The 27,860-nt window shown below is 36.9% G+C and overlaps 1 protein-coding gene across 1 annotated transcript in view; it reads right to left on the minus strand.

The window, feature by feature from the left end:
- Window positions 1-27,860, minus strand: part of LOC120860476 (ryanodine receptor 2-like) — an 804,098-nt gene that overhangs the window by 123,909 nt on the left and 652,329 nt on the right. Inside the window, exons 67-76 of the mRNA XM_040236295.1 lie at window positions 27,206-27,336; window positions 22,821-23,141; window positions 20,956-21,196; window positions 19,806-19,893; window positions 17,440-17,532; window positions 8,993-9,163; window positions 7,842-7,901; window positions 5,170-5,304; window positions 1,503-1,538; window positions 648-760 (exon numbers count right to left, since the gene is read on the minus strand). Of these exons, the coding sequence (XP_040092229.1) occupies window positions 648-760; window positions 1,503-1,538; window positions 5,170-5,304; window positions 7,842-7,901; window positions 8,993-9,163; window positions 17,440-17,532; window positions 19,806-19,893; window positions 20,956-21,196; window positions 22,821-23,141; window positions 27,206-27,336 (1,389 nt within the window). The remainder of the gene's footprint in view (window positions 1-647; window positions 761-1,502; window positions 1,539-5,169; window positions 5,305-7,841; window positions 7,902-8,992; window positions 9,164-17,439; window positions 17,533-19,805; window positions 19,894-20,955; window positions 21,197-22,820; window positions 23,142-27,205; window positions 27,337-27,860) is intronic.

The following is a 27,860-nucleotide window of genomic DNA, read 5'->3' on the forward strand; positions in this document are numbered from 1 at the left end:
CCAGCTGAGCCACAAGGGAAGCCCAGGAATACTGGAGTGGATAGCCTATCCCTTCTCCAGAGGAACTTCCCAACCCAGGAATTGAACCAGGGTCTCCTGCATTGCAAGCAGCTTCTTTACCAACTGAGCTATTAGGGAAGCTGATTTCTCTATCCTGCCTCAAATATGTGAGCAGATCCTCCTAATTATGTAAAAGTAACAGATAACAAACTTATAGTTACCAAAGGGGAAAGGGTGGGGAGGGATAAGTTAGGAGTCTGAAATCAACATATATATGCTATTATATAGAAAACAGATAACCACCAAGGACCTACTGTATAGCACAGCATCTATCTACTCAATATTCTCATAACCTATACAGGAAAAAAATCTGAAAAAGAAAAGATAAAAGTATAAGTAATTTTTCTGTACATCTAAAGCACAACTATACTACAATAAAAAAGTAAACTCTATTCAATAATGACACTACAGGCCAATGAGAATAATCAACAAGGAAAAATGAAGTTAAGCATTACACAGAAGAGGCAATGAATCTCCTTCATCCTTCCTTGGTCTACTATATCCATGTCAAGGTATATGCTAGCCTCCTAACACTTCTTAGAGGAAGAGTAATTTTAATCTATTACCAACATTAAAGAAATTCTGACCTCGGCAGATTATATAAAGGAGCCATCCGGAAGCAAGCAACCACGGCACGTTTCCTCTGCTTAGAGAGCAGTTTGTGCCACACGGCCTTTTTCGATCTCTGAGGATGCTCAACCTGAGGTAGAAAGGCAGAGACACACGTATTTAACCCCCCAAACATCTTCAGGAACACAGTACTAAACAGCTGTACCTTTTAGCTAAAAACTTTTAGATTTTCAATTTTCCAAAAATATCTTACAATTATTATGAAAATATCTTCAAGTTACCCAATGCTACATTTGAAATAGTTTCAGATGTTATGTATTTTCCTTAGAAAAAACATCATATTTTCCCAACAATGTGTACTTTAGAAGCTATATCATTTTTAAAAACCAAAGAAATATGAAGTGATCCTATATGAAATAATTTTGCATCCTTTTTGAAATTCAGTTTTGGTGCCAAAACATAAGTAAAGAAAAATGAACCTATCCTGGCTTATGCATTTTCACTAATTTTATCCTAAGAGCTACAACAGTAAATATAAATAGAGGCAGTTAAAGAAAATTCTAACAAAGTCTACTGTTTCTTAATATATTTAATAAGATGGAGAGAAGATGACAAGTCTTCGTGAACACATTAGTAGAAGTGAGTAAAAGAATTTAATTTTACAAAAATGTTAAACTATATAATTATTTTGTTAGATAGGGACAAATGAGAATTTATAAGTTACAGTAAATGATGCAAGCAAGCTATGTGTTTAGCTAATGGCATTTGGAATTTCAAGGAAGAGATTAATCATAAGTATTAGAGAGAAAAAAATCCCAACATGGAATTCTACATTCATTAGTAATTTCTAGGCAATTGAACACTGTACTTCCCAGATTGTAATATCTCCGGCGCATACATGTAGATTTCTGGAAGAAATAAAAATGTTATGTTAGCTAAAAAAAAAGTAAAACTAAAGGTATTATCCTTTGCAGTAAAGAGTCAAAATATGAATGTAATACTAATGCCTGAAGAAAACATTTAGAATGTTTGGATAACAGTGGTTTGGAAATTTTAACAAAGCAATTTGTGTAATTTTAAAGCACTTATTTCTGTGATCCTCTTTCCTCTATAAGATCAAGAAACACTTTCTGACAACTATCCAGTTAGTTCAGTTTTCTTCTCGGTTATGTTAAGCAAAACAAAACATTGTTAAGACAGTGTAGGTGAAAACCGAATCAAGGATAATGCTATTCACCGAGAATAAGGCATTGCGATCAACATGGGAAACACTCAACAAACACAATTAAGTACCTAAGCACTGATGAATGTGTTAGAAAAGGTCTCCGCTGTCATGAAGGCTGCCATTTGGCAGAGCATTTTAATACCCAAAGGAAAGACCTTAAATAGTGAATTTTCCTATAAATGAAGTAAATAGATGTTGGTAAGATCTGTGATCCAAAAGTGAACATCAAGTTGTGTCTTGCAACTGTTTGAATGTCTGGCTGTGCTGATGCGTTAGCTTGTCTGGTGTTTGAGTATTAGAAAATCCCAAGGAGACAGCTGACTCTTCTGAGAAAGATGACCAGACGTACAGCACAAAAAGTCACTTGCACAGGTCACTGGCATTTGAGATAAATTAAGTCTTTCCTGTGCATCCACTGCTTTTGCAAGTGAAAATATTGTTTAGCAAGAGAAAATATTCTTAGCAAACTATTCTATGACTCACAAATTAACATAAGAATAGAGAGATGAAAGCAATGAATTCTGCACACAGATATTTCCCACTCTTCTGTTTTTTGATAATTCATGAGTTCTTTTATTCATATTCTTAACATTTTGAAGAATACTTGGGCCATTAAAATCTGACCTGCTTACCTTTTCCTAGATATTCACACATCTTAAAGATTTACACAGGGATCACCCTCATCACAGCTAGAGAAAGTCAGGGTTCCTTTTAGTCTCTCTTCAGAGACTGTATCCTAGCACATCTAAATCATTACTTAGTTATCTATGTGTCTGTATCCGCTCCTAGAGCACCAGCCACTTGAGTTGAGTGACAGAAGTCAGCCCCCAGGACCTGCAGAGTACAACGCTGTCACAGTGTAGTGCACACAATATTCATGGGGTAGGTAGTTGCTCAGTAAAGTGAATCTCATTACTGTGCAAATGATAGCATTCATTATTTCACATGTTTTTATGAATATATAACATATGACTATAATAAAACATAGTTAGAGTTCAATAAATTTCATTTAAGGTACCTAAAAGTCATTCAAGCAAACTTAGATATGTGCAAGAAAACCAGGAAGAATTAAAAACTCATGAGAGAGTAATGCCATTTAATTGGTGATGCTAGTGGTAAAGAACCCGCCTGCCAATGCAGGAGAGATAAGAGATGAGGTTCGATCCCTAGGTCAGGAAGATCCCTTGGAGAAGGGAATGGCTACCCACTCCAGTATTCTTGCCTGGAGAATCCCAAGGACAGAGAAGCCTGGCAGGCTACAGTCCACAGGGTCACAAAGAGCCAGACATGACTGAGCAACTTGGCATGCTCAGTAGCACAACCTTCTTTAATATGTGCATCATTTCAGATATACAATTCTATGACTTTCTTTTAGCTTTTCTATTTTTAAAAATTTTTGGTCAAACTGCATGGCATGTGGGATCCTGGTTCCCCAACCAGGAACAGAACCTGTGCCCCTTCAAATGGAAGTACAGTGTCTCAACCACTGGACCACCAGGGAATCCTCTATGACCTTATATATCACTTAACATTTCATTACCTCAAATCTTGTCATCTGCTGATATATGATTATTTATATTTATTTAATATTTCATGACAATATTTAAGGAAACATTGTCTAAATAACATTAAATAATATTCAATATTTATAACTAACTAATAAAGTTGCCTAAGTAATATTCTATTATCATACTATATTATTAATATTACAGTGTTACACAATGTGAATATATATTGATAGTCATATGGCATGAGTATCCTAGCTTAACATTTCATTACTTCAAATCTTATCATCTGCTGATATATGATTATTTATATTTATTTAATATTTCATGACAATATTTAGGGAAACATTGTCTAAATAATATTAAATAATATTCAATATTAATAACTAAATAATAAAGTTGCCAAAATAATATTCTATTATCATATTATATTATTAATATTACAGTGTTACACAGTGTGAATACATATTGATAGTCATATGGCCTAAGAGTATCCTAGCTTAATTTCATCAGGTATAGTGATAAACTGCATGGCTTTTGAGAAGTTATTTGCATTTCAGTAAACAAGACGGAAATTAACAGATCCTGCATTAGATGATATCCTTAGTTATTTAACTGGCTAGGGCAGAGATAGGAGATCATGAGATAAAATAGGAATCAAAGAAATATATTTATTATTGCTATTCTAGTGTGTTCTACAAAACATTCAGATAGCAATATCCTGAGATGATACAGGACATTTTATTATTTTATGTTTAATGTAAAATAACTGCCCCTCCATGTCAGGCAGGTACTGTCATGGAGACCCAATGACAGAACCCTTTTGAGTTTGCACTAAGCACCTTCAGTTGGTGTTAGTTGGTTGAATGGGACTCATGAGAAACAGAGAAAGTCTCTGTGTTGCCGATATATTTACATAAGCTAGAAGATTCCTTATACAAAAACACAATCCACCAACTGATAACATTTCAGATATTATTGGTTTGGGAATTCTTGAGCGAAGGTAATAAGAAAATAAGACACACAGTAAGCTTTGTAATTTAAAATAGAAAACAACTGAAAAATGATATAAAACGTTATTCTCACATGGTTTTAATATCAATGCATTGCTGTTGCTGCTGCTGCGTCGCTTCAGTCACATCCGACTCTGCGACCCCAGAGACAGCAGCTTACCAGGCTCCGCCGTCCGTGGGATTCTCCAGGCAAGAACACTGGAGTGGGTTGCCATTTCCTTCTCCAGTGCATGAAAGTGAAAAGTGAAAGTGAAGTCGCTTAGTCGTGTCTGACTCTTAGCAACCCCATGGTCTACAGCCTACCAGGCTCCTCCGTCCATGGGATTTTCCTTTTTGCTCTTCTCTAAATGTAATGTATTGCTGATTCTGAGAAAAATCAGCTCAAAAATATTAAAATGAAGGGTTAAACAAGTGACCTTGAATTCAAATATGAGACCATGGAAAGACAGCATCTCAAATATGTTGCTTTGAGCAGTAATGAAAAATACAGGTAAAAAACATTTGAAGTCAGGAGTAACTCCTGAAATTTTTGTTAGAATGGTTTAAAATTACGTATATAATCCTAATTATCTGTTTAATTTTAGAAATATTTTGGTAACATTATCTATCAATGGTTACAAAAATTATAAGCTTGGAAATAATATTGATTAGATACTAAGCACTCCCAAGTCACAGATTATTTTTAACGAACATGCTGAACACGTATGCCTTTTGGCTCACAAGTTTACACACGTCCTTTAAAAAAACATTCTTACAAGGTTAATGCAACTGTGACTGAATCAACACAAAAGCTAACCTGTTCAAGATGAAAAAGTACATTTGCTATATCCAAGACCCTTTCCACTGTCTTCTCAGGATCTGAAGTGTCCTCTGTCCTATTGGGTAAGTCTTTGTAAAGAGCCATTTGCCATCTAATAGCAGGATCCTCCAACTGCAGAAAAAAGAAAACCGTTCAAAAAATACAGAGGAAAGAGAGGAACACCCACTTCTGAAGAGTCAATCTATAGCTTCGTATAAAGCACAGGCACAGGGTGAAAACATGATGCAGAGATCAAGACAGAAGTATCTGGTACTCATGAAACTTGTCATCTGGTGAGACAGACAGACATCAAATAAATGTTTGCAATGGTACAGGGCTGCTAGGAAGAAATATAAGGTACCTTGGGGACTTAACATAATCTGTTGTGGTTGGGAAGATTTCTCTAAACAAGTGAAGTTTCAACTAGGATTTAAGGATGAACTGAAGATCATCAGGGAAAGATAACAGGCAAAAGCTATTTTTTTCTTTTCCTTTCACTCAAATCAGTGAAAGATCTACTTTAGAGGCAATGATATAGGATCACATTAAATGTGATCCTATAAATATGAGTCCTATAAATAAAAGGACTCAACAACAGAGCCTAGACTCACTGAAATTAAGATACCAATGAATATAAATCAATGAAGGCATATTGAATCATATTCTGATAAAGTAATCTATGGACTCTACTTTTTAATACTGTCCAATTTCTTGAGTTAAAGATATAACCAATTTCTGAAGGTTTTTAAGAAAGATTATTTTAAACCATAGAAATGGACAAATACAAGCATCTTTCCAGGGATAGATCACTTCAAAGAAATAATTTAGAATAACTATGTCATTAAAAACAGGCAAAGCAATACTTTTATGTTTCTCCTCCCATTAAATATTTCCTTTCAACATGGGAGATGGAGAATAATGAAGCAGAATTAGATCAACAACATCCAAAGCTTTACAACTCCTAGCCAGAGAAAGCAGAGCCTGAATGTTTCAAAAAAATAAATTGGAGACAGAATTTCATACAGTGAATGACTTGTCAACACTTATTTGTCCTTGGATAAAACAAAATGCTTTTTCTTCATATACTCTTTTCATTTGTCAACTATTGGACTTACAGATTTTATTCTTTTAATATAAAATTACCCCCTTTTATCCCAGGATTACCAGTCCTACAATTTTAGGACAATGTGTTCAAGAAGGAGCTGAGAACAAAAGAACTCATTCTTTGTAAGTCCATATATATGGGGGCCCAACCCTTAGTATAAAAAGTATATAATGAAATGTCACAAAGAATAAGTATTCATTATGTCTTTACTTTCAGGCTTCATTCATTGCAAGATGAAATGCTGATTATACATGTTCATCCTTCTCAGCTCTTCTCTTTCTTCCTGATATCACAATATACAGCATACATTGTCCAAAGTATTCCTATAAGTAACTGCTAGAATACAATGGAAGGATTTCCTCCTGCTTATTCAAGACATAATTTTTTATTTGCTGTTTCCTGAGAGTGGTATAAACACCTATATAAGAGGTACTGAATATTTCCTGTCTCTATTTGGGACCATGGTGTCAAAGCATGGGCCCAAACTTCCTAGAAATCTTGAGATCCTTGCAGGGACACATGAGCTCCTCAAACACCCATGTATAAACTTGAGGTTAAGCTGGAGGCTTTATGAATATTTTGAATAATGTTCAAAATCCTTTTGATTTTATCTGCAAAGACATCATGCTCGTATGGGAATTAACCTCTTACTCTGTTAAAGTTAAAATTAAATGAATGATGGACTTTATAAACAAATGCACATGAAATCTGTCCTAAATAATTTATGTGCATTGCAAATATTGCAAAAGCATATCACACCTTTATCACATTATATTCTGAAGTGTTAAAAAAATGAATATGGTTTGGATCTTTGGAAATAAACATTTTAATACCCAGAAAGGGATACATTATACTATAATCAATCCTTTTTGACATCTGGACATTTTCATAATTTAAAAAATCCTCAGGAGGGACATCTGAATAGAAGCAAATAGTTGAGTCAAAATAATTAACTGCAAGACTTTTCATATTAAATAACTGGTCCAGTAAACAAATGAATAGTTTATCCACTACTATGAAAGCATTTCCAAATAATGGTAAATACTTTGACTACAAAAACTACTTACAGCAAACATTTGACCCACAGTTAAAAATAGATGTTATAATGGTTTTCATTCATGTTTCTCTTCTAAATGTACACTGGCTTTCCTATTACCATAATTCTTACTATCTCCTATGTGCTAATGATCCTTAAACTTATTTCATTTCTGAGAACGAGGTGTAAAATATCCAATTTTCATAGACAACTGTCTCCATGTCACAAAAATCCTCAAATTCATCTGTATGAAGGAAATTACCAACCTTTATTTCAACTGGTGCCATTCTTTTTTTTTTTTTAACAAAGTTTGACAGTCTTTGGTGATCTACTTTAGAAATACGTCATTTGTTATCTTGAGAGTCATTAATTCATAAGGATTTGCAAGCAGAATAATGAATTATTAAAATGATATATTTTCACTACCTTACTTGTTAAAGTAACATTATTTGTAATATTTCTTCTAAAGAGAGATTAACTATATAGTTTATAGGTGCTAAGTATCCTTTTGAATAATATTGGGCTTACCTTGCCTTGTAAGTGAATATTATTGCGGATTATATCTCGAACTTCATCCTCAGTGTCTTTCTGTCAAGAAATAAATGTTACCTAAAAGAAGTCTTATAGTGCATCCACGGTCACAAGTGAATAGAAATAATTCCAACTTCTTTTGAAATAGTCTGTCTGAACAAACATCTTTATAGGATTTAATACATGCCATAAATCTGGGGGATTATCGCTCAGGTAATTCTTTGATATTGCTGGGACTTGAAACAAGACAATCGCCTAACTGAACTTCACTGAAAGTTCACTAGATTTAATGCAACTGAATTTCCAGGTCACAAGAAGTAGAACAGAGGCATATTCCTTTAGGTTCAAACATAAGGAGATCTCCAGTATTCTCTACAATCTCCATAAAGTCATTTTAGCCAGTAACATCTACAAATATCCAGTAATCATGAAGAGCATACCCTGAGAAGCAAATATTAAACAACAGCCAATGGGCCTGCATCCCTGTAGCCCTCTTGGCCCCAACCTCCCCTCAACTTGCTCACAGTAGGGCCTCAAACTGTGGATATATAGAGAGGTTCCTCAGTGTGGGAGGGAGAATATACCTTTTATTTTGCATGTATATAACATAGCATGCCTATTTTCAAAAAACTGCATTCTCTCTGTATAGCCATAGAGGAAAGTTGAAGGCCATCAAGAAATCTTGAGAACTTCAATCTTGATGCTCACAAAGGAGAAAAACTGATTTAAAAGTCAACATCTTATCCACCCACGATCAGCAGAACACATTATGCATCTAACCTAACACATTATGCATTTATGAAAAAATACCCATCATAAATCTGCAGATACCTCTCATCACAAATTTGATATAGGGGTTCATATGAAATCCATTTTTCCCCCACTACTAGTGACTCGTTGCCATCTTTCCATTTGGTGTGTGAATATACCCTTGAGGTGATTAACATAATTTAGAAATAAAAACAGCCTCCAAAAAAAACTATTAGGCCATCTCTGTGTCTGAGTCCTAGGGCCTGTATAGCAAAACTGGTTCATAAAGCCTTCAATGAAAAGAAACACTGACACAGAACAGTGAGACAAAGGCTTCCAAACACCTGAGGAGCTGGAGGTCAAATGATCTTTCCCAATGGGAGGAACAGGAGCCTTACCAGACTAAAGCGATTTTTGGCCAGAGCAATGAGCTCCTGGTCCCCAGGGGCACAGATGTTCAATCCAATGGGCAGTAACCGCTTCAGAGCGGCCACAATAAGAGATGTCTGCATGGAATATCGGTCCCCTTTGCGCTTCATTTTCTTCCTTTCCTGATCAGAAACAGCTGCCTATGGAACAAAGATAAACACTGGAATCTGCAACAGTTTCTTGTCTCAGGATTCATGAGCCTTTTCTAACTGACTGTGGTTTTCATCTTCCTCATTTTCTGCTGGTCCCTGTTTTTGAAAATCCTACTGAGAGTACCTCTTCTCTTTCTTTTCAGCATCTCTTGCTGATTGTAAGTCCTACTTCTCAGATTCCCAAGTCACTATAATTCCCCCGTAGGCATTGCTATATCTTTTAAGAAAGAAAAGGGTTATTATTTTGTTGGTTTGTTTTCGTTTTTAGTGTGGCCACACCATGTGGCTTGAAGAATATTAGTTCCCTGGCCAGAGATTGAACCTAAGCCCCTGCCAGTGGAAGCGTGGAGTCCTAACCACTGGACCAACAGGGAACTCGTCTATATAACTTCAGAAAGAAATTGCACATTGTAATTTTAGAGAGGCATATGGATGTATGAAAAATTCATGGTAATTTCAGATACTGTGTGTTATATAATTATCAATGCTTAAGAGGAAAATAATGTAAGAATAAATGGCTCTTGCTTTGACAAATGCTTGCTTTGTCTCTCTCACATACACACACAGCATATACAAAACTCTCAAACATTTATTTGCCTTTTACATAGCCTGAACACTTGTCTCCCCAAGGCCTTAATCCCCATCTAACAGAAAGAGACATATTAATAATATACTAATCAGTGTTACTTAAATATTTAGGATTATCTCTGGGTGACTTGCTTACAACTGAGCCCAGCCATGATACTTAAGTTCCCTTGTAATTCTGTTGAAAACCATGCCTGTGCTAGGGTTACCTCGAATTATAGAGTCTAATTTTCACTGGGTAGTGAGGATCCTTTTTTCTATTTAGAGGGCACATTCGAAGACTAAAATTAAAACAACTGTCCCATATACCCTTGTTCGTATATGTTAAATTTCTTTGTAGCGATAAATCAAACATTAAAGATACTTTTATGATAATGATATGGTGTAATAGTTTTGAGGTGAGAAAAAAACAGAAGAGAATTTAATATACAAATGATTTGTCTTCCCCCAAAGAAGGCAAAATATATCACAACATGATACTGAAAGAAGTTTTTTGCATAGTGAAAGTTTTGAAACAACTGAAATCATGTAGTGACAGTAGTTGATATGTTAATAATATCACATATATTATATAACATTATATCATTACATATATAGCATATATTGATATATATATCAAATCTATAAAATGTGAGCCATAGTAATAAGAATCACATTCACTTTCCAAAGAGATGTCCTTATAGCTTCAGTCATGTCCAACTCTTTGTGACCCAACAGACTATAATCCGCCAGGCTCCTCTGTCCATGGGGATTCTCCAGGCAAAAATACCAGGGATCTTTCTGGTCCAGGGATCAAACCTGTGTCTCTTATGTCTTTTGCATTGGCGGGCAGATTCTTTACAACTAACACCACTTGGGAAGCCCATTTATTGCACAGATCCCACTTTCATCTGTACCAATTTGTAAGAGATTATTCTCATTAAGTTTCATTTTAAAAGTACAATAATAGTTATTTGTACTCTTAAATTCATTAATCTATAAAAATAATGAATTAGTGGTTTTGAATGAGCTCTTTGCTAAAAGGAAACATAGCCACAGTGATTAAAATAATCAACCCATATGAGGAACCACCATCCTAAAAAGTAAACAAATTATGCAAACATATTTAAACCCAACACTGGTAATTCGGTCTTAGAAAAACAATATTACTAAATATTAATACATTAAAACCTACATTGTATTGGTGTTGAAATTTTCTTTGATTTTAACTTCTAAAGCTCTTTCAGCTTTATGGTCACATAAGTAAATGGAACTTAAACTTGGTTTGATATTTATAAATATTTAGGTGACCTTATAATAAAAATAATTTAAATCAACACTAAAGGCAACTCTACATTGTTCAATTTTGAGAAATATTAGAAAAATTAATTCCACCTATGCTCAAAATATTATGTAATCTTGTTTTCTATACCACAGAAAATCTGTAAACTGAAAAGAATAGTTAATATATCTTTGGACATTTATGGCTGATAATAGTCCACATCTTTGGACATTTATGGCTGATAATAGTCCACTATTGGTATGAAGAAATTAAATATATGCAAAACCAAATATATGGACATCTGTATGTGTCGGTTTTGCTTGTTCAATGCCTGTTTCCTCCCCAGACTTTGGAGCTCCATTAGGGAACTGGTCAAACCTATTTTGTTCCTTTCTGTATATAGAACTAAGCACTGTGCCTGACTCATAGGAGCTGTTCAATAATTTGAACAGAACTGCTATAGTTACTGAATGTGCGTATTTTATTTTCAATCCATTACCTAACATTTGAATCAGACATGAATACACAATAACATGGTCAACATGTAGGTACTGATGGAAGAAAATTTCAGATATTGAGATCTGGGGAAGTCATTCTCAGGTCACACATTATTTAACTGAAATTTTACGCTAACCAGAACAGCTTGTTTGGTGACCCACCAAACACTCATTGCACATCTGCTTTAACCACTAAAGAAAATAATACATTTAAAAATTTTAAATAGAGTAACAATCATTCAAGCATCCAAAATGCTCAGTGGCCACTGTGAATGTGGCTGGAGACACGATCCTGCATTACTGAGAACCTGAATTTTCTGAACTCTACCAGACTCAAGGACACCACCAGCCACCCTCAAAACAAGATCTGCTAGCAGCTTCCGGCTATAACCTTATAGTCTCAAGACCTCCTCTAGTAACTATGCAACTATTTCAGATTCCAATCAATCCTTACTTAACAAGCACACCTACTTCTGGCCAGTTCCAATCATAATTCTTGACAAACAACTTCAGTAATTTTCTGGTGTTTGCCTTTATTAGTCGCATGCATTTTGCAGTATGGCAGAACACACCTCTGACAAGTGCTTCTTGAATCTGTGTCTCCCAGGTTACAGTTCTGTTTGGCTCTGATAAAACTCTTGTTTATTCCTATTATTAGACTGTTGATTATTTCTGTTGACAGCATAGTTAAGGAGGAAAGTAGGGCAAACAAACTCTATCTTAAATAAATCTGTTTGTGTATGGGTATTTCTATCTTTCTCTCCACACACCACAAATATAGCTCCAACAAATTCACCTAAAGTGATCTAAAATTTAATAGAGGACCAAGGAAAAGGGAAGAATTTTCTAGTATTCCCCCAATGAAAAGGCCTGAAACTCTCCCAAAGCAGACACAAACAAAATCATAGATGATTTAAACATTTTTAGATATATGAAGTATAGAAGTGACACTCCACCACAAAAAGACAAAAGATACAAGTTTTGGTGACAAAGTGGTAGAAAGGGAACCCTTGTGCACTATTAGTGGGAATGCAAATTGGTTCAGCCACTGTGGAACTGCATGGAGGTTCCTCAAAAAATAAGAAAACTAGAACTACCCAAGTATTATGGCCAATTAGCTATACACTGGCCTCCCTCTAGGCTACAGATATTTTGCTTTAGGTCAAACTGAGCTTCCCTATCCCAGATTACCTTACTCCACATTGGTCTGCTGGCCAACTTACAGTCTTCTTCAATTTTAGAAATGGTACTCCATATACATAGTGATTATCCCTGCTTGCGGGACTATCTGAAGAACTGATATGTGACAATTTGTCTCTTGGTTGGTGTTTGTATTGGTCTCAATCTCTGTTCAGAAGGAGTTCCTGACAATCTACTTCACATATGATAATATACATGTTTCAATGCTATTCTCTCAAATCATCCCACCCTCACCTTCTCCCACAGAGTCCAAAAGTCTGTTCTTTATCTCTGTATCTCTTTTGCTGTCTCGCATATAAGGTCACCGTTACCATCTTTCTAAATTCCATATATATGCATTAATATACTGTATTGGTGTTTTTCTTTCTGACTTACTTCACTCTGTATAATAGGCTCCAGTTTCATCCACCTCATTAGAACTGATTCAAATGAATTCATTTTAATAGCTGAGTAATATTCCATTGTGTATATGTACCACAGCTTTCTTATCCATTCATCTGCCGATGGACATCTAGGTTGCTTCCATGTCCTGGCTATTGTAAACAGTGCTGCGATAAACATTGGGGTACACATGTCTCTTTCAATTCTGGTTTCCTTGGTGTGTATGCCCAGCAGTGGGATTGCTGGGTCATAAGGCAGTTCTATTTCCAGTTTTTTAAGGAATCTCCACTCTGTTCTCCATAGTGGCTATACTAGTTTTGCATTCCCATCAACAGTGTTAGAGTGTTCTTTTTTTCCCCACACCCTCTCTAGCATTTATTGTTTGTAGACTTTTTGATAGCAGCCATTCTGACCAGCGTGAGATGGTACCTCATTGTGGTTCTGATTTGCATTTCTCTGATAATGAGTGTTGTTGAGCATCTTTTCATGTGTTTGTTTGTTAGCTATCTGTATGTCTTCTTTGCAGAAATGTCTATTTAGTTCTTTGGCCCATTTTTTGATTGGGTCACTTATTTTTCTGGAATTGAGCTGCAGGAGTTGCTTGTATATTTTTGAGATTCTTTGTCAGTTGCTTCATTTGCTATTATTTCTCCCATTCTGAAGGCTGTCTTTTCACCTTGCTTGCAGTTTCCTTCATTGTGCAAAAGCTTTTAAGTTTAATTAGGTCCCATTTGTTTATTTTTGCTTTTATTTCCATTACTCTGGGAGGTGGGTCATAGAGGATTCTGCTATGATTTACGTCAGAGTGTTTTGCCTATGTTTTCCTCTAGGAGTTTTATAGTTTCTGGTCTTACATTTAGATTTTTAATCCAATTTGAGTTTATTTTCATGTATGGTGTTAGAAAATGTTCTAGTTTCATTCTTTTACAAGTGGTTGACCAGTTTTCCCAGCACCACTTGTTAAAGAGATTGACTTCTTCATTGTATATTCTTGCCTCCTTTGTCAAAGATAAGGTGTCCATAGATAAGGTGTCCATAGGTGCATGGATTTATCTCTGGGCTTTCTATTTTGTTCCATTGATCTATATTTCTTTCTTTGTGGCAGTAGCATACTGTCTTCATGACTGTTGCTTTGTAGTAGAGCCTGAAGCCAAGCAGGTTGATTCCTCCAGTTCCATTCTTCTTTCTCAAGATTGCTTTGGCTATTCGAGGTTTTTTGTATTTCCATACAAATTGTGAAATTCTTTGTTCTAGTTCTCTGAAAAATACCATCAGTAGCTGGATAGGGATTGCATTGGATATATAGATTGCTTTGGGTAGTATAACCATTTTCATTATATTGATTCTTCTGACCCATGAACATGGTACATTTCTCCATCTATTTGTGTCATCTTTGATTTCTTTCATCAGTGTTTTATAGTTTTCTATATATAGGTCTTCTGTTTCTTTAGTAGATTTATTCCTAAGTGAAGAAAAGTTATGACCAACCTAGATAGTATATTCAAAAGCAGAGACATTACTTTGCCGACTAAGGTCCATCTAGTCAAGGCTATGGTTTTTCCTGTGGTCATGTATGGATGTGAGAGTTGGACTGTGAAGAAAGCTGAGCACCGAAGAATTGATGCTTTTGAACTGTGGTGTTGGAGAAGACTCTTGAGAGTCCCTTGGACTGCAAGGAGATCCAACCAGTCCATTCTGAAGGAGATCAGCCCTGGGATTTCTTTGGAGGGAATGATGCTAAAGCTGAAACTCCAGTACTTTGGCCACCTCATGTGAAGTGTTGACTCATTGGAAAAGACTCTGATGCTGGGAGGGATTGGGGGCAGGAGGAGAAGGGGACGACCCAAGATGAGATGGCTGGATGGCATCACGGACTTGATGGACGTGAGTCTGAGTGAATTCTGGGAGTTGGTGATGGACAGGGAGGCCTGGCATGCTGCGATTCATGGGGTCACAAAGAGTTGGACATGACTGAGTGACTGAACTGAACTGAACTGATAGAGACTGCCCTGGTGGCTGAGACAGTAAAGCGTCTGCCTACAATGCAGGAGATCCGGCTTCAATCCCTGGGGAGGGAAGATCTCCTGGAGGAGGAAATGGCAACCCACTCCAGTATTCTTGCCTGGAAAATCCCATAGATAGTGTAACCTGGTAGGCTACAGTCCATGGGGTTGCAAAGAGTCAGACATGACTGAGCAACTTCACTTTATTCCTAAGTATTTTATTATTTTCGTTGCAATGGTGAATGGAATTGTTTCCTTAATTTCTCCTTCTGTTTTCTCATTGTTAGTGTATAGGAATGCAAGGGATTTCTGTGTGTTAATTTTATATCCTGCAACTTTATTATATTCACTGATTAGCTCTAGTAATTTTCTGGTGGGGTGTTTAGGGTTTTCTATGTAGAGGATCATGTCATCTGCAAACAGGGAGAGTTTTACTTCATCTTTTCCAATCTGGATTCCTTTTATTTCTTTTTCTTCTCTGATTGCTGTGGCTAAAACTTCCAAAACTATTTTGAATAGTAGTGGTGAGAGTGGGCATCATTGTCTTGTTCCTGACTTTAGGGGAAATGCTTTCAATTTTTCACCATTGAGGATAATGTTTGCTGTGGGTTTATCATATATGGCTTTTATTATGTTGAGGTATGTTCCTTCTATGCCTACTTTCTGCAGGGTTTTTTATCATAAATGGATGTTGAGTTTTGTCAAAGGATTTCTCTGTATCTACTGAGATAATCATATGGTTTTTATGTTTCAATTTGTTAATGTGATGTATCACATTGATTGATCTGCAAATACTGAAGAATCCCTGACCTCTTATGGCCTCTCTCTATGCCTCTATTAACACTGGTCTAAACTGACAACATAATGACAAAGCAAAGTGATTCACTAACAGTTTTCAGTTCAAAATACCCCTGTGAAATGTATACTCTTAGTACACCATCTTCCAAAGGAGCAACTCCTCACTCTTCAGGCTTATTGTCTTCCCAGAGAAAATAAAATTTATCACTGTTTTTGAGAGTTTCAATAACACAGACACACAAAATAATAGGCCATAGCAGTCAAACAACTAGGGATACAAAGCTTCAGCTAGCATTAGTTTTAAGTTCATGTCTAGTAGTGTCAAATACATGGCATTTACAACTCTAAATAAGACTAGAGTATTGGGTGATGCTGTTTTATTTTCCCAGTGATCATCAACGGAACAAATCAGATGGACTCTTGGAGTTCAGTGGGGTACCATCTCCCTTCTCCCAAGGCATCTCTCTTCAGTAATTTGTTGAGTTGGTAGAGATTGATATCCTTGGCTAGAGTGCCATACTATTTTGCATATTTGACCATTCACTAGCATACTTTGTGTGCTATCCCATGTAATATATTCATCTTCTTATTTAGTGCTAATACAAACAATAAAAGCATATATTTTTCAGTCTTTTGAAAGGTCCTCTGCAGAGCTGGACATGACTGAGCAACTATGAGCACATGCCAGTCCCCAACTTGAGTGACAGAAAAAGCAAAAATTTCCATTTCATGTGTAAGAATTTGGAATTTATCCATGAGGTTCTTTCTTAAACAGTGCAGCTAATTATTTTGAGGTGTATATATGTACATATATTTACTCTTGGTGAATATATATCATTGACTAATTACATGTATATCATACTGATTGGCAATTTTATGAATGCATATGTCTATTAAGCATGCCTTTTTATTCTGATGCTTTGACATCTTGGGGCTTCCTGATCTTTGATTGCTCATCCCAGAGCTAGTCAATTCCTAGAGATACAAAATTCCTTGCCTGTAAGCACATCCTTCACAGACAAACTAGTCAATCCAGAGTCCTTGTCCTCTAATCACCTCCTTTACCTGAACCTCAGTCTACCTGCCCTCATCACCAAGGACCAGGAACAGCCCTTAGGACAACTAGGAACAGTCCCTATACCCCAGAGCCCACTGAAATTATTCAAACCATCCAAATCTAAACCTTCTTACCCTACGTCGCCTGCTCCTTCCCACAGAAACCATAATAAAGGTTCCTGTTCACATTCTCCCCTTCTTCCCTCTGCCTCATGACTTACCCTTCTGCCTCCAGGGAACTGTGAATAAAATCTTCTTCCTCCGTGACAGTCATTTCCATGTCTATATATCTTACCACACCTGATTACAAGTCCTAGGTATCCTTAAATCTGTGTGGGTGTGTGTTTAGTCAGTAAACAATATTATCAAATCTATCAAATCCCATGTATAAACCTTCAAAAGATCTAAAAAATATCAACCTATTCAATGAATGAACATTATATTCAAACATTTTCTAGAACATAAAATGGATTATAGTCATACCTTGGACATCTTTGACTTGGTGTCCATAATAAGGAAAGACATATTGTTGATTTCATTCTGCACCACGAAGTTCTGCTCCTCCCTTTTGAAATTCTGAGAAGATCCAAAGGAAGTTTCAATTAAAACCACAGAAATAAGAAGTTCAAGTAATTAGAGATTACACAGGACCTCAAAGTTTCTACCGAGATAAGTAGTAATTTAATATATAAGACATAAAGAAAGGAAACAAATAGTTGTTGAATATCCAGTGAGGGTGCCTGGCTGGGAACAACAATTCTGGGAACTAAGATAGAAATATGAATGCTTTAAAGATGGTAAAACTAAAATTTAGGAAATGTAAGTAACCAAGTCACATACCTACCAGGGGATAAAATGAATACTAGAACTCCAATTACCTGATGAAAAGCATATGTGCTGCTTTTGGAATAAACACAGATTTACTAAGGGCATGCACAACTATAACACAACTTTCTGTCAGATATTTTAACTGCTTGTTTATGTACCCTAACATTATTTTATTCAATTTAAATTTAGGGACATAAAAACACTAGCAAAGTCAAGTGATTAAGCACTGGGAGTAGTTAAAGCAAATACAGATTAAAAACAGAAACCACAGAGTTTTAAAAGAGAGGCTAACAATACAACTGTATGTCCTTCTTTTTTAAAGAAGCATAATCTGAACAAAACAACTTCATAGTAAGCATCTGCATATGTTAATAATTGATAAGTAATTAAAGATTTCTATTGAGGACAGAGAATAGACTAAGCCTCAGTTTTCATACAGCTCATATTAATATTCTAATTTTACTATTAATCTTATGGATACTTATATACTTCCACCTTTAAAAATTCGGGTTAGAATATATATGGGGAAACAAACAATGAGACTTTATTTTAGGGGGCTCCAAAATCACTGCAGGTTGACTGCAGCCATGAAATTAAAAGACACTTGTACCTTGGGGGAAAAAAACAAACAAACAAACAAAACTTTGACCAACCCAGACAGCATATTAAAAAGCAGAGACATTACTTTGCAAACAAAGGTCCATCTAGTCCAAGCTATGGTTTTTCCAGTAATCATGTACGGATGTGAGAGTTGGACCATAAAAACAAGCTGAGTGCTGAAGAATTGATGCTTTTGAATTGTGGTGTTGGAGAAGACTCTTGAGAGTCCCTTGGACTACAAGGAGATCCAACCAGTCCATCCTAAAGGAAATCAGTCCTGAACATTAATTGGAAGGACTGATGCCAAAGCTGAAACTCCAATACTTTGGCTACCTGATGCAAAGAACTGACTCACTGGAAAAGACCCTGATGCTGGGAAAGACTGAAGGCAGGAGAAGGGGATGACAGAGGATGAGATGGCTGGATGGCATCACTGACTGTATGGACATGAGTTTGAGTAAGCTCTGGGAGTTGGTAATGGACAGGGAAACCTGGTGTGCTGCAGTCTATGGGGTCACAGTCAGACACGACTGAGCGACTGAACTGAACAGATTTGTGTTTTAAATACATTCATGAAATTCAAAAGCACATATTCAGATTTTTTCCTATTCTTAAAAATATCACTGAGCATTCATCTAAAAACCTACTGATTATGATAAATCAGTATGATAACTCAGGGCAATTAAAAATCTCTGTGACTGAGGATAAGTTACAAAAGTCAACAGAAGGCGTCAGTTCAGTTCAGTTCAGTCGCTCAGTCGTCTCCGACTCTTTGTGACCCCATGAATCGCAGCATACCAGGCCTCCCTGTCCATCACCAACTTCCGGAGTTCACTCAGACTCACGTCCATCGAGTCCGTGATGTCATCCAGCCATCTCATCCTCTGTCGTCCCCTTCTCCTCCTGCCCCCAATCCCTCCCAGCATCAGAGTCTTTTCCAATGAGTCAACACTTCACATGAGGTGGCCAAAGTACTGGAGTTTCAGCTTTAGCATCATTCCTTCCAAAGAAATCCCAGGGCTGATCTCCTTCAGAATGGACTGGTTGGATCTCCTTGCAGTCCAAGGGACTCTCAAGAGTCTTCTCCAACACCACAGTTCAAAAGCATCAATTCTTCGGTGCTCAGCTTTCTTCACAGTCCAACTCTCACATCCATACATGACCACTGGAAAAACCATAGCCTTGACTAGATGGACCTTTGTTTGCAAAGTAATGTCTCTGCTTTTCAATATGCTAAGGCTTATACTGCCTCAAACTCCCCAGGGAAACCTTGTCTCGCTCCTCACCAGTTTAATGATACTTATGAGACAAGCTTGAGAAACTGTAATAGGTATTAACTAAGGGGATTGGAAAATTGATTAAATTTTGTAAGTCCTTAACATATACGAAACAGTAAGCATTGTCAATATTTTTCTACTTACATGGGATTTTGACCAGTAGATAAACACCTCAGCAACCATACGGAAAAGATCTTCTGCTTCTTGGTTAGGCTCTTTCAACCACTTTGCCCTGGATCATATAATAAAGTGGTGCCTCAGTTACTTCTTAAAGTTAATTTAAAAAAAAAAATCACCTCTCAAAGTCAGAAACCAAGTAAACTGAGGGCAATCGTGCTTGCTCACAGAGCTCATAAATTGTTCAGTGTACAGTTGTAACCTTTAAAATAATTTAAACATTGTAACTGACAAACTACTAGCTTTCACATATGAGAGGTGGACTGCTCCAGAACGGGATCTCAAACTGTAATTTTTGCTTGGCAAAATTCATTTATCTACAAATATCTGGTAATGTCATCCTCATGGAAAATCTCATTGCTAAGTAGTGAATGAAGCAATTCCACTGGGACATATGAACCCAGTAAAGTTATGACTAAATTAGAGACATCAAATCACTTTTGAAGATTCTACCTCAGGGGTCCCCAATCCATGGCCTGTTACCAGTCCATGGCCTGTTAGGAACCAGGCTGCAAATAAGGAGGTGAGCTGCAGGCAAGCGAGCAAAGATTCATCTGTATTTACAGCTGTTCTGCATCACTCTCTATTGCCTGAGCTCTGCCTCCTGTCACAGCATGAGTGGCATTAGACTCTACTGTAAACTGCACATACGAGAGATCTGTGTTGTGTTCTCCTTTTATGTTGTTGTTTAGTCACTCGGTTGTGTCTGACTCTTTTGCGACCCCATGGACTGTAGCCCACCAGGATCCTCTGTCCATGGGATTTCCTAAGCAAGAATACTAGTGTGAATAGCCATTTTCTTTTCTAGGGGATCATCCCAACTCATGGATCAAATCCATGTCTCCTGCATTAGCAGGCAGATTCTTCACCAAGGGAAGTACTCCTTATTTGCAGAAAAACAAACTCAAGGCTCCCAGTGATTGTGCATCATGGTGAGTTTCATAATTATTTCATTATATATTGCAAAGCAATAATAATATAAATAAAGTGCACAATAAATGTAATGTGCTTGAATCATCCCAAAACCGTCACCCTCAACCCAACTCCAGTCCATGGAAAAATTATTTCCTATGAAACCAGTCCCTGGTGCCAAAAAGGTTGGGGACCGCTGGTCTACCTGTTATAGTCCACAAATCTAATCAGGAGTGGATAGAAGGCATAGAGATCTCTGGCCAGTGTGGTGAACTCATCTAGGATGAGAAGTTCGGCTTCAGACATATCTCCCCTGGCCTCAGATTTCAGATGGTCCTCTTCTGATACCACCATCGCTGCCTTTTTCTTGAGCTTCTCCATTAATGGCAAGAAATGAGTTTTCAAAAGCTGAGGTTTCACTTTATTTATAATAGGCTGGGAAAACACTGTTTGAAGAAAGACATTAATATGCTGTTCTGCATAAACATTCATTAAATGAGGATTAGATGGTCATTACAATTGTAGCATGATTAAGCCTCCCTCTCCTCCAGCACATGGCTTCCTTCAGAATCCAGCCCATGCCTCAGCCCCTTTTCTAGTCCCAAACCTAATTATATAGCTGCTGCTCAAAAATGATTACTGAGTTGAATTTGATGTGCTTCCTTGTTTTCCAAAAAGAAATTGGTAGCTAACTGAGAATTTAAAAAGAAAAAAAAGACATTCATTCACTTTGGAAATCAATTACTTTCCCACAAAGAAGAAAAGTCCCCCAATGGAAAAAGTCCCCTGGGCCCCTCTTTTTTTTTTTTTTTAAACAAAGAAGAGATACAAACTGAATAATCCTATGAGACCACATGCCTACTACTACATAGCCACTATGCCATTGCACTTTAACTGTCTTCATCTTTGTTTCAAAGAAGAGTTAGATTACACGTAATATTGCCTTTTTATTTAATAATAGTTGAAGCTGTTAACAACAGTTATAAGCTTGATTAGGCCATTTTTAAAATCTAATTTTTATCTTATATTGGAGTATAGTTGATTTACAATGTTGTATTAGTTTCAGCTGTACAGCAAAGTGATTCAGCTATACATATACATATATCCATTCTTTATCAGACTCCTTTCCTATATAGGTTATCACAGAATACTGTAGAGTTCCCTCTGCTATATAGTAGGTACTTATTGACTGTCTATTTTATATATAGTAGTATGTACACGTTAATCCCAAACTCCTGATTTATTCCTACCTCCCCCTACCCCGAACTCCAGAAACCTTTCCCATTTGGTAAACATAAGTTTGTTTTTTAAGTCTTTTTTAAAATGAATTTTTTTTTCCTGTAAGTGTAATATAGATGCATTGGGGGGGATGTATAAAAGAGAAATGTTAAAAATGAACCAAAATCACCCTATCCAAATTAATAAGACATTGGTATATTTGGGGGGGAATTCTGTCAATAAACAACTTCATATGTATACTTCTGAATTCAAGTTTTTAAAACTCTTCTTTTAATCCTCCATGATATTCTGAATATTCTCTAAGTCATAAAATATTGAAATCTTAACATTTAAAGAAAGCATAATATTCTGGAATACTGATATACACAACCTATTTAACCATTCTCTAGTTCCTGGTCACTCAGATTGCTTCCAATTACTCAATATAAATAGTGCAATTCTCCCTGACTCCTGCAAAGATAGATTACTAAAAGTGGATGAGTTCAAAATCCAGTGCATTCAAAATTTTTGCCTCGGTCTACAGAATCATTAATTTTGATTGCTGTGTTATAATTAATCTTAGCAAGATTAATCTTCACGAGATTGGTCAAATTAAGAAAGTGTTTACTCACTTAAATATACTAACTACATGGAAAGTTACACAATGTCTGATTAAATCTAGTGGTTTTTTTTTTTTTAAGAACAGCAAACAGCATGAAAGAAATAATCAAGAATATTTTTTGAGTACAGAAGCAAATATTAATCAAGACTGAGAGAGGAAGATTCTAGTCTTCTGCACTTCGAACCTTTCTGAAAACAAAACGTAAATGGCACATTGCTTCTCAGTCTTACCTGCTAACCTCTTCATCCAGGCTCCCTCATCAATACCCAAGTTATTATATATGATTTTCAGGATATTGCCCAGCAGTGTGTTCATGTGCTCTGAGTTCAGAGCTGTACAGCACATCTCAGCCCTTCCCGGATTATTCTCAGGTCCATGCTCCCACCAACGAGACATGTAGCTACAAAGCATAGGCAGGATAACTTCCATCACGTGTGGCATCTGTGTGTAGCGAATACCGGACTCGGCCAAGTCCACAATTTCTTCCATGAGCTTCTCCAAAGACGGTATATTTGGACAAACGTCTTCCACGTTAGTAGGCAAATTAAGAGCTAGAGAAACATACAAATGACACGTGTTCAATCAAAGAAGTGACCTGCCAGCCACGTGGCCACTGTTAATAACAGACATGAGCAACCATTTCATGCTGGCTTCAAAACTCTGCCAGACCTGGCATGTCTTCAGCTGGATCCCACTCCCTCTTCTCATGGTAGCTATTTCAAACTTTCTTTGCCCCCAAGTCCCGACTCCACCACCTGAAGATCAGCAAATGACCATCCTTTGTACTTCAGAGCAAACATGAGTATCAGATGTCTCTCCCTCCAACTGTCTGTCTCATGTGGCCAGGATTTATGCATCTGGTTTCACATTCACCTTTATTCCCCTTTTCAGAGGAAGGAGTTCTGAGGTTCACTGTTCCACCTGTGACCTAATGTCAAGCCTACACTCCAGCAGATGCCTTGCTCAGGATTGTATTTTCAGCTCCTTCTCCACTGTCTCCTCCCTAGCAGCCTATACATGTGCTCAAGTCTCTCTCAGACTGTTCACTTTTCAGGTGCACTCCTAGCCACAGATGTGAATGCTCTGCTTTCTACCACTAAACAATTTTATTTTTTTAATTCTTATCTAAAGTAAAACTTCACATCACTGACCAAAATTCCCTTTTCCTAAAATCCCCCTTTCCTTAACTTCAATGCATTCAGTCTTTCTGGACTCTTCTAAATTTTGCCAGTCTCTTTTTACTAAATCTTTTCACCTTGTTGAACTTTTATATGTGGGTTTTCTTTAGAGATTTGTGTTGAACTCACTTCTCTTAGCTTGTATGTTTGCCTAGGCAATTCTGGCCATTCCTATGAGATTCTGTTCAGGCAAATTAACTCTAAATCCTGTATTTCCTAAAGCTTTGTGCGAGTGTGTGCTTTGTAAGGAATGTGTCAAAAAGCCAACTGCAAATGGGTCTAAATTTAAACTTGACCTTTCCTCTCCAATCTACCTCTTCAGCCTGTACTAGTAGTACCTCAGTGGGGACAACGTTGTCTGGTGAGTCACCCAGGCTAGAAACCTGGGAGAAATTCTAGGCTGGGAGGCTCCTTCATCTCCTATAGGAGACACTTCTATCTTGAGGATTTCTCATAACCTCTGCACTACAAACTTCATCCAAGGGGCCTTATCCAATCAGATCTCTTCTGAATCACCATAATCATTTTCTAATTGGTGACACGCACTACTCCATCTCTCTTATTTCTATCATGATGGACTTCTACAATACAAATCTACTCATGCCACTCCACTTTTCAAAGCCAGTGAAAGGGTCCTATTGCACTGGTACAGTCCCCATTCCTTACGTGACCTGGAAAGCCTACCTCATCTCTTCTTGGTTTTCCAATACTTACACCTTTTCTCTTTCTTCCCTGAAAGCTATCGCCACCTCAAACTACTTAAAGTTCCCCCTAAGTACCACCGTTGCAGTTTCCCTAATTTCAAGGCTCATATTGTACCGACTTTGCTAAGTCCTCCCAGGTGCTCTTAGCTCAAACTGCTTTTTCACATCCCCAGCGTTCTTTATTGTGAATTCTATGACATATATTCATCAGTTTCTCTCCCCGGATGCACCTAGAACCTCCCAGAGGAAAAGAACCAAGTCATATTCATCTTTGTATTCTGTCTCCTCCACCTACCAACAATCATATGCTGAATGGCTTGAGTAAAAAGTGAATGAAGGAGAATCATTAAATGCAGTTCCTTTGCTTTGTTATGAAAATGATGTATTATAAAAAATAAGCAGGTAAATTATTGGCTCTGTGTATTTGCTTATCTGTAATGAAATAGCAATGTGCTTCATTGCAAAAATATGAAAGGATCAAAAATCCTTAATAAGACAACTTAACAAGACATGTTTACACAGAAAATAATACAAATTTAACTGTGTTTTACTGTTTACAAATATATTGTGCAACTATCTAGAAAAATACTGCTAAGTTATAGTCAACATATTTTCCTTTAGCTTCCTCTCTGTGATATGAAATTAGAATTACAAACTAGGTAAAGTAAATGATAATTATTCAACTTTTAAAAAGCATTCTTACTTGAAAAATTCACTATAAAATTAGTGTAACCAGTAACTCCCATACAAACATGAATTACACAAAATGATCTCATTAACTAAATGATCTCATTAATTAAATGCATACGTCTCATTAACAGAGATATGCATTTGTGAACAGCAAATATTCTTGTCCAAGTTTGGGGAGCTCAACATCTACTTCTGTTTAATTGACTATGCCAAAGGCTTTGACTGTGTGGATCACAACAAACTGGAAAATTCTGAAAGATGCGAATACCAGACCACATGACCTGCCTCTTGAGAAATCTGTATGCAGATCAGAAAGCAACAGTTAGAACTGGACATAGAACAACAGACTGGTTCAAAATAGGGAAAGGAATACGTCAAGGCTGTATATTGTCACCCTGCTTATTTAACTTCTATGCAGAGTACGTCATAAGAAACTTTGGGCTGGACAAGGCACAAGCTGGAATCAAGACTGCTGGGAGAAATATCAATAACCTCAGATCTACAGATGACACTACCCTTATGGCAGAAAGTGAAGAAGAACTAAAGAGCCTCTTCATGAAAGTGAAAGAGGAGAGGGGAAAAGTTGGCTTAAAACTCAACATTGAGAAAACTAAGATTATGGCATCTGGCCCATCACTTCATGGCAAATAGATGGGGAAACAGTGGAAACAGTGACCGACTTTATTTTGGGGGGCTCAAAAATCACTGCAGGTGGTGACTGCAGCCATGGAATTAAAAGACGCTTGTTCCTTGGAAGAAAAGTTATGACCAACCTAGAAAGCATTATTAAAAAGCAGAGACATTACCAACAAAGGTCTGTCTACTCATAGCTATGGTTTTTCCAGTAGTCATGTATGGATGTGAGAGGTGGACTATAAAGAAAGCTGAGCCCAAAGAATTGATGCTATTGAGCCATGGTATTGGAGAAGACTTTTGAGAGTCCCTTGGACTGCAAGGAGATCCAACCAGTCCATCCTAAAGGAAATCAGTCCTGAACACTCATTGGAAGGACTGATACTGAAACTGAAACTCTAATACTTTGGCCACCTGATGTGAAGAACTGACTCATTTGAAAAGACCCTGGTGCTGGGAAAGATTGAAGGTGGGAGGATAAGGGGATGACACAGGATGAGATGGTTGGATGGCATCACTGACTCTATGGACATGAGTTTGAGTAAGCTCTGGGAGTTGGTAACGGACAGGGAGGCCTGGCGTGCTGTAGTCCATGCGGTTGCAAAGAGTTGGACATGACTGAGTGACTGAAGTGACTGATTGCAAGGCTTTTGGAAAACAACTAATATACAATATAGTTTATCAGACTTAGAGGACAATACTATTAGAAAAAAATCACACAGAATAAAACTGTCCCAATTAGATAGATCTATCAAATGAACTGAGAAAAAAGCAAAGTATAAATCCATGTTGCTGCTGCTGCTGCTAAGTCACCTCAGTCATGTCCAACTCTGCGCAACCCCATAGATGGCAGCCTACCTGGCTCCTCCATCCCGGGGATTCTCCAGGCAAGAATACTGGAGTGGGTTGCCATTTCCTTCTCCAATGCATGCATGCATGCTAAGCCGCTTCAGTCGTGTCTGACTCTGTACGACCCCATGGACAGCAGCCCACCAGGCTCCTCTGTCCACAGGATTCTCCAGGCAATAATACTGAAGTGGGTTGCCATTTCCTTCTCCAATGAATCCATAATCATAACAAATAAGAATACTGTACATGTGCTGACTACCTATAAGAGATAACTGAATTAGAGTGACCTATTTTTTCCATACTGCTGATTATTCTGTCTTATTATTTAGAGGGTTAACTTGTCTGTGGTTCATTAATTTAAAAGAAACTAATTTTCTTTCAGAAAAACAATGGAGATAGTATACAACACTCCAAAAACTTCCAAATAATAAGACTTAAGAACAAATAGCATTGGAGGTAATAAATTAAAATAGCCCATTAAAAAATCATGGTTGTAAAATACTATAAATGTCACTCATTTTTAGCTTCAAATATCAAGTACCACACATGCTTCTGTGCTACCTGCTCTCTCTCTCGAAGACTTTGTATTGTAGATGGAGTAAATATTGTGCTTGTCCAGGTGAGTTTCCAAAAATGCTACAGGAAAGGCACCAGCAAAAGCAGCCAGACATTCTCCCAATGCAGAACGTTGCCTGTAAATGGAAACTTTACGTTTTTAAAGTCTTCTAAGTGAATAACTGAAGACGTTATATTAAAATTGGCAAAGTCAACCTAAAAGAAGGACAATCATAGAGCTACTGATAAAAACTACCCCTCGGATCCAACCTCTATATTGTAAAATATCATATTCTTTCCATAGCAAGTTCCCTACCATTTTTTTAAAAGCTAAATTACCTGTCAGCTAAAGAGAGGTTATAAACAGTACAGCCAAAAATAACAACAACAACAAACACACTTGTAAATGCCTCCATTAGTTTGGACATTTCATTTGGTTTCTTTTTCTTTCTTTTTTAACACAGTGCTCTAAGGAACAATTCTTGCCATATGAATAAATGGATTTTGATAAAAAATTAAAAAAAATTAAGTACTAATACTAACATACATATAACTTTCTGAAAATTTGCCATATATAATTAATTTCAGGGTTATATTCAGGTTATTACTCAGTTATGAAATAGTAAGATACACTAGATGCTAAAGACTATTGATAACACTT

This window comes from Oryx dammah, unplaced genomic scaffold, assembly GCF_014754425.2.
Source record: "Oryx dammah isolate SB20612 unplaced genomic scaffold, SCBI_Odam_1.1 HiC_scaffold_11077, whole genome shotgun sequence".
In the NCBI taxonomy this organism is placed as follows: Eukaryota; Metazoa; Chordata; class Mammalia; order Artiodactyla; family Bovidae; genus Oryx; species Oryx dammah.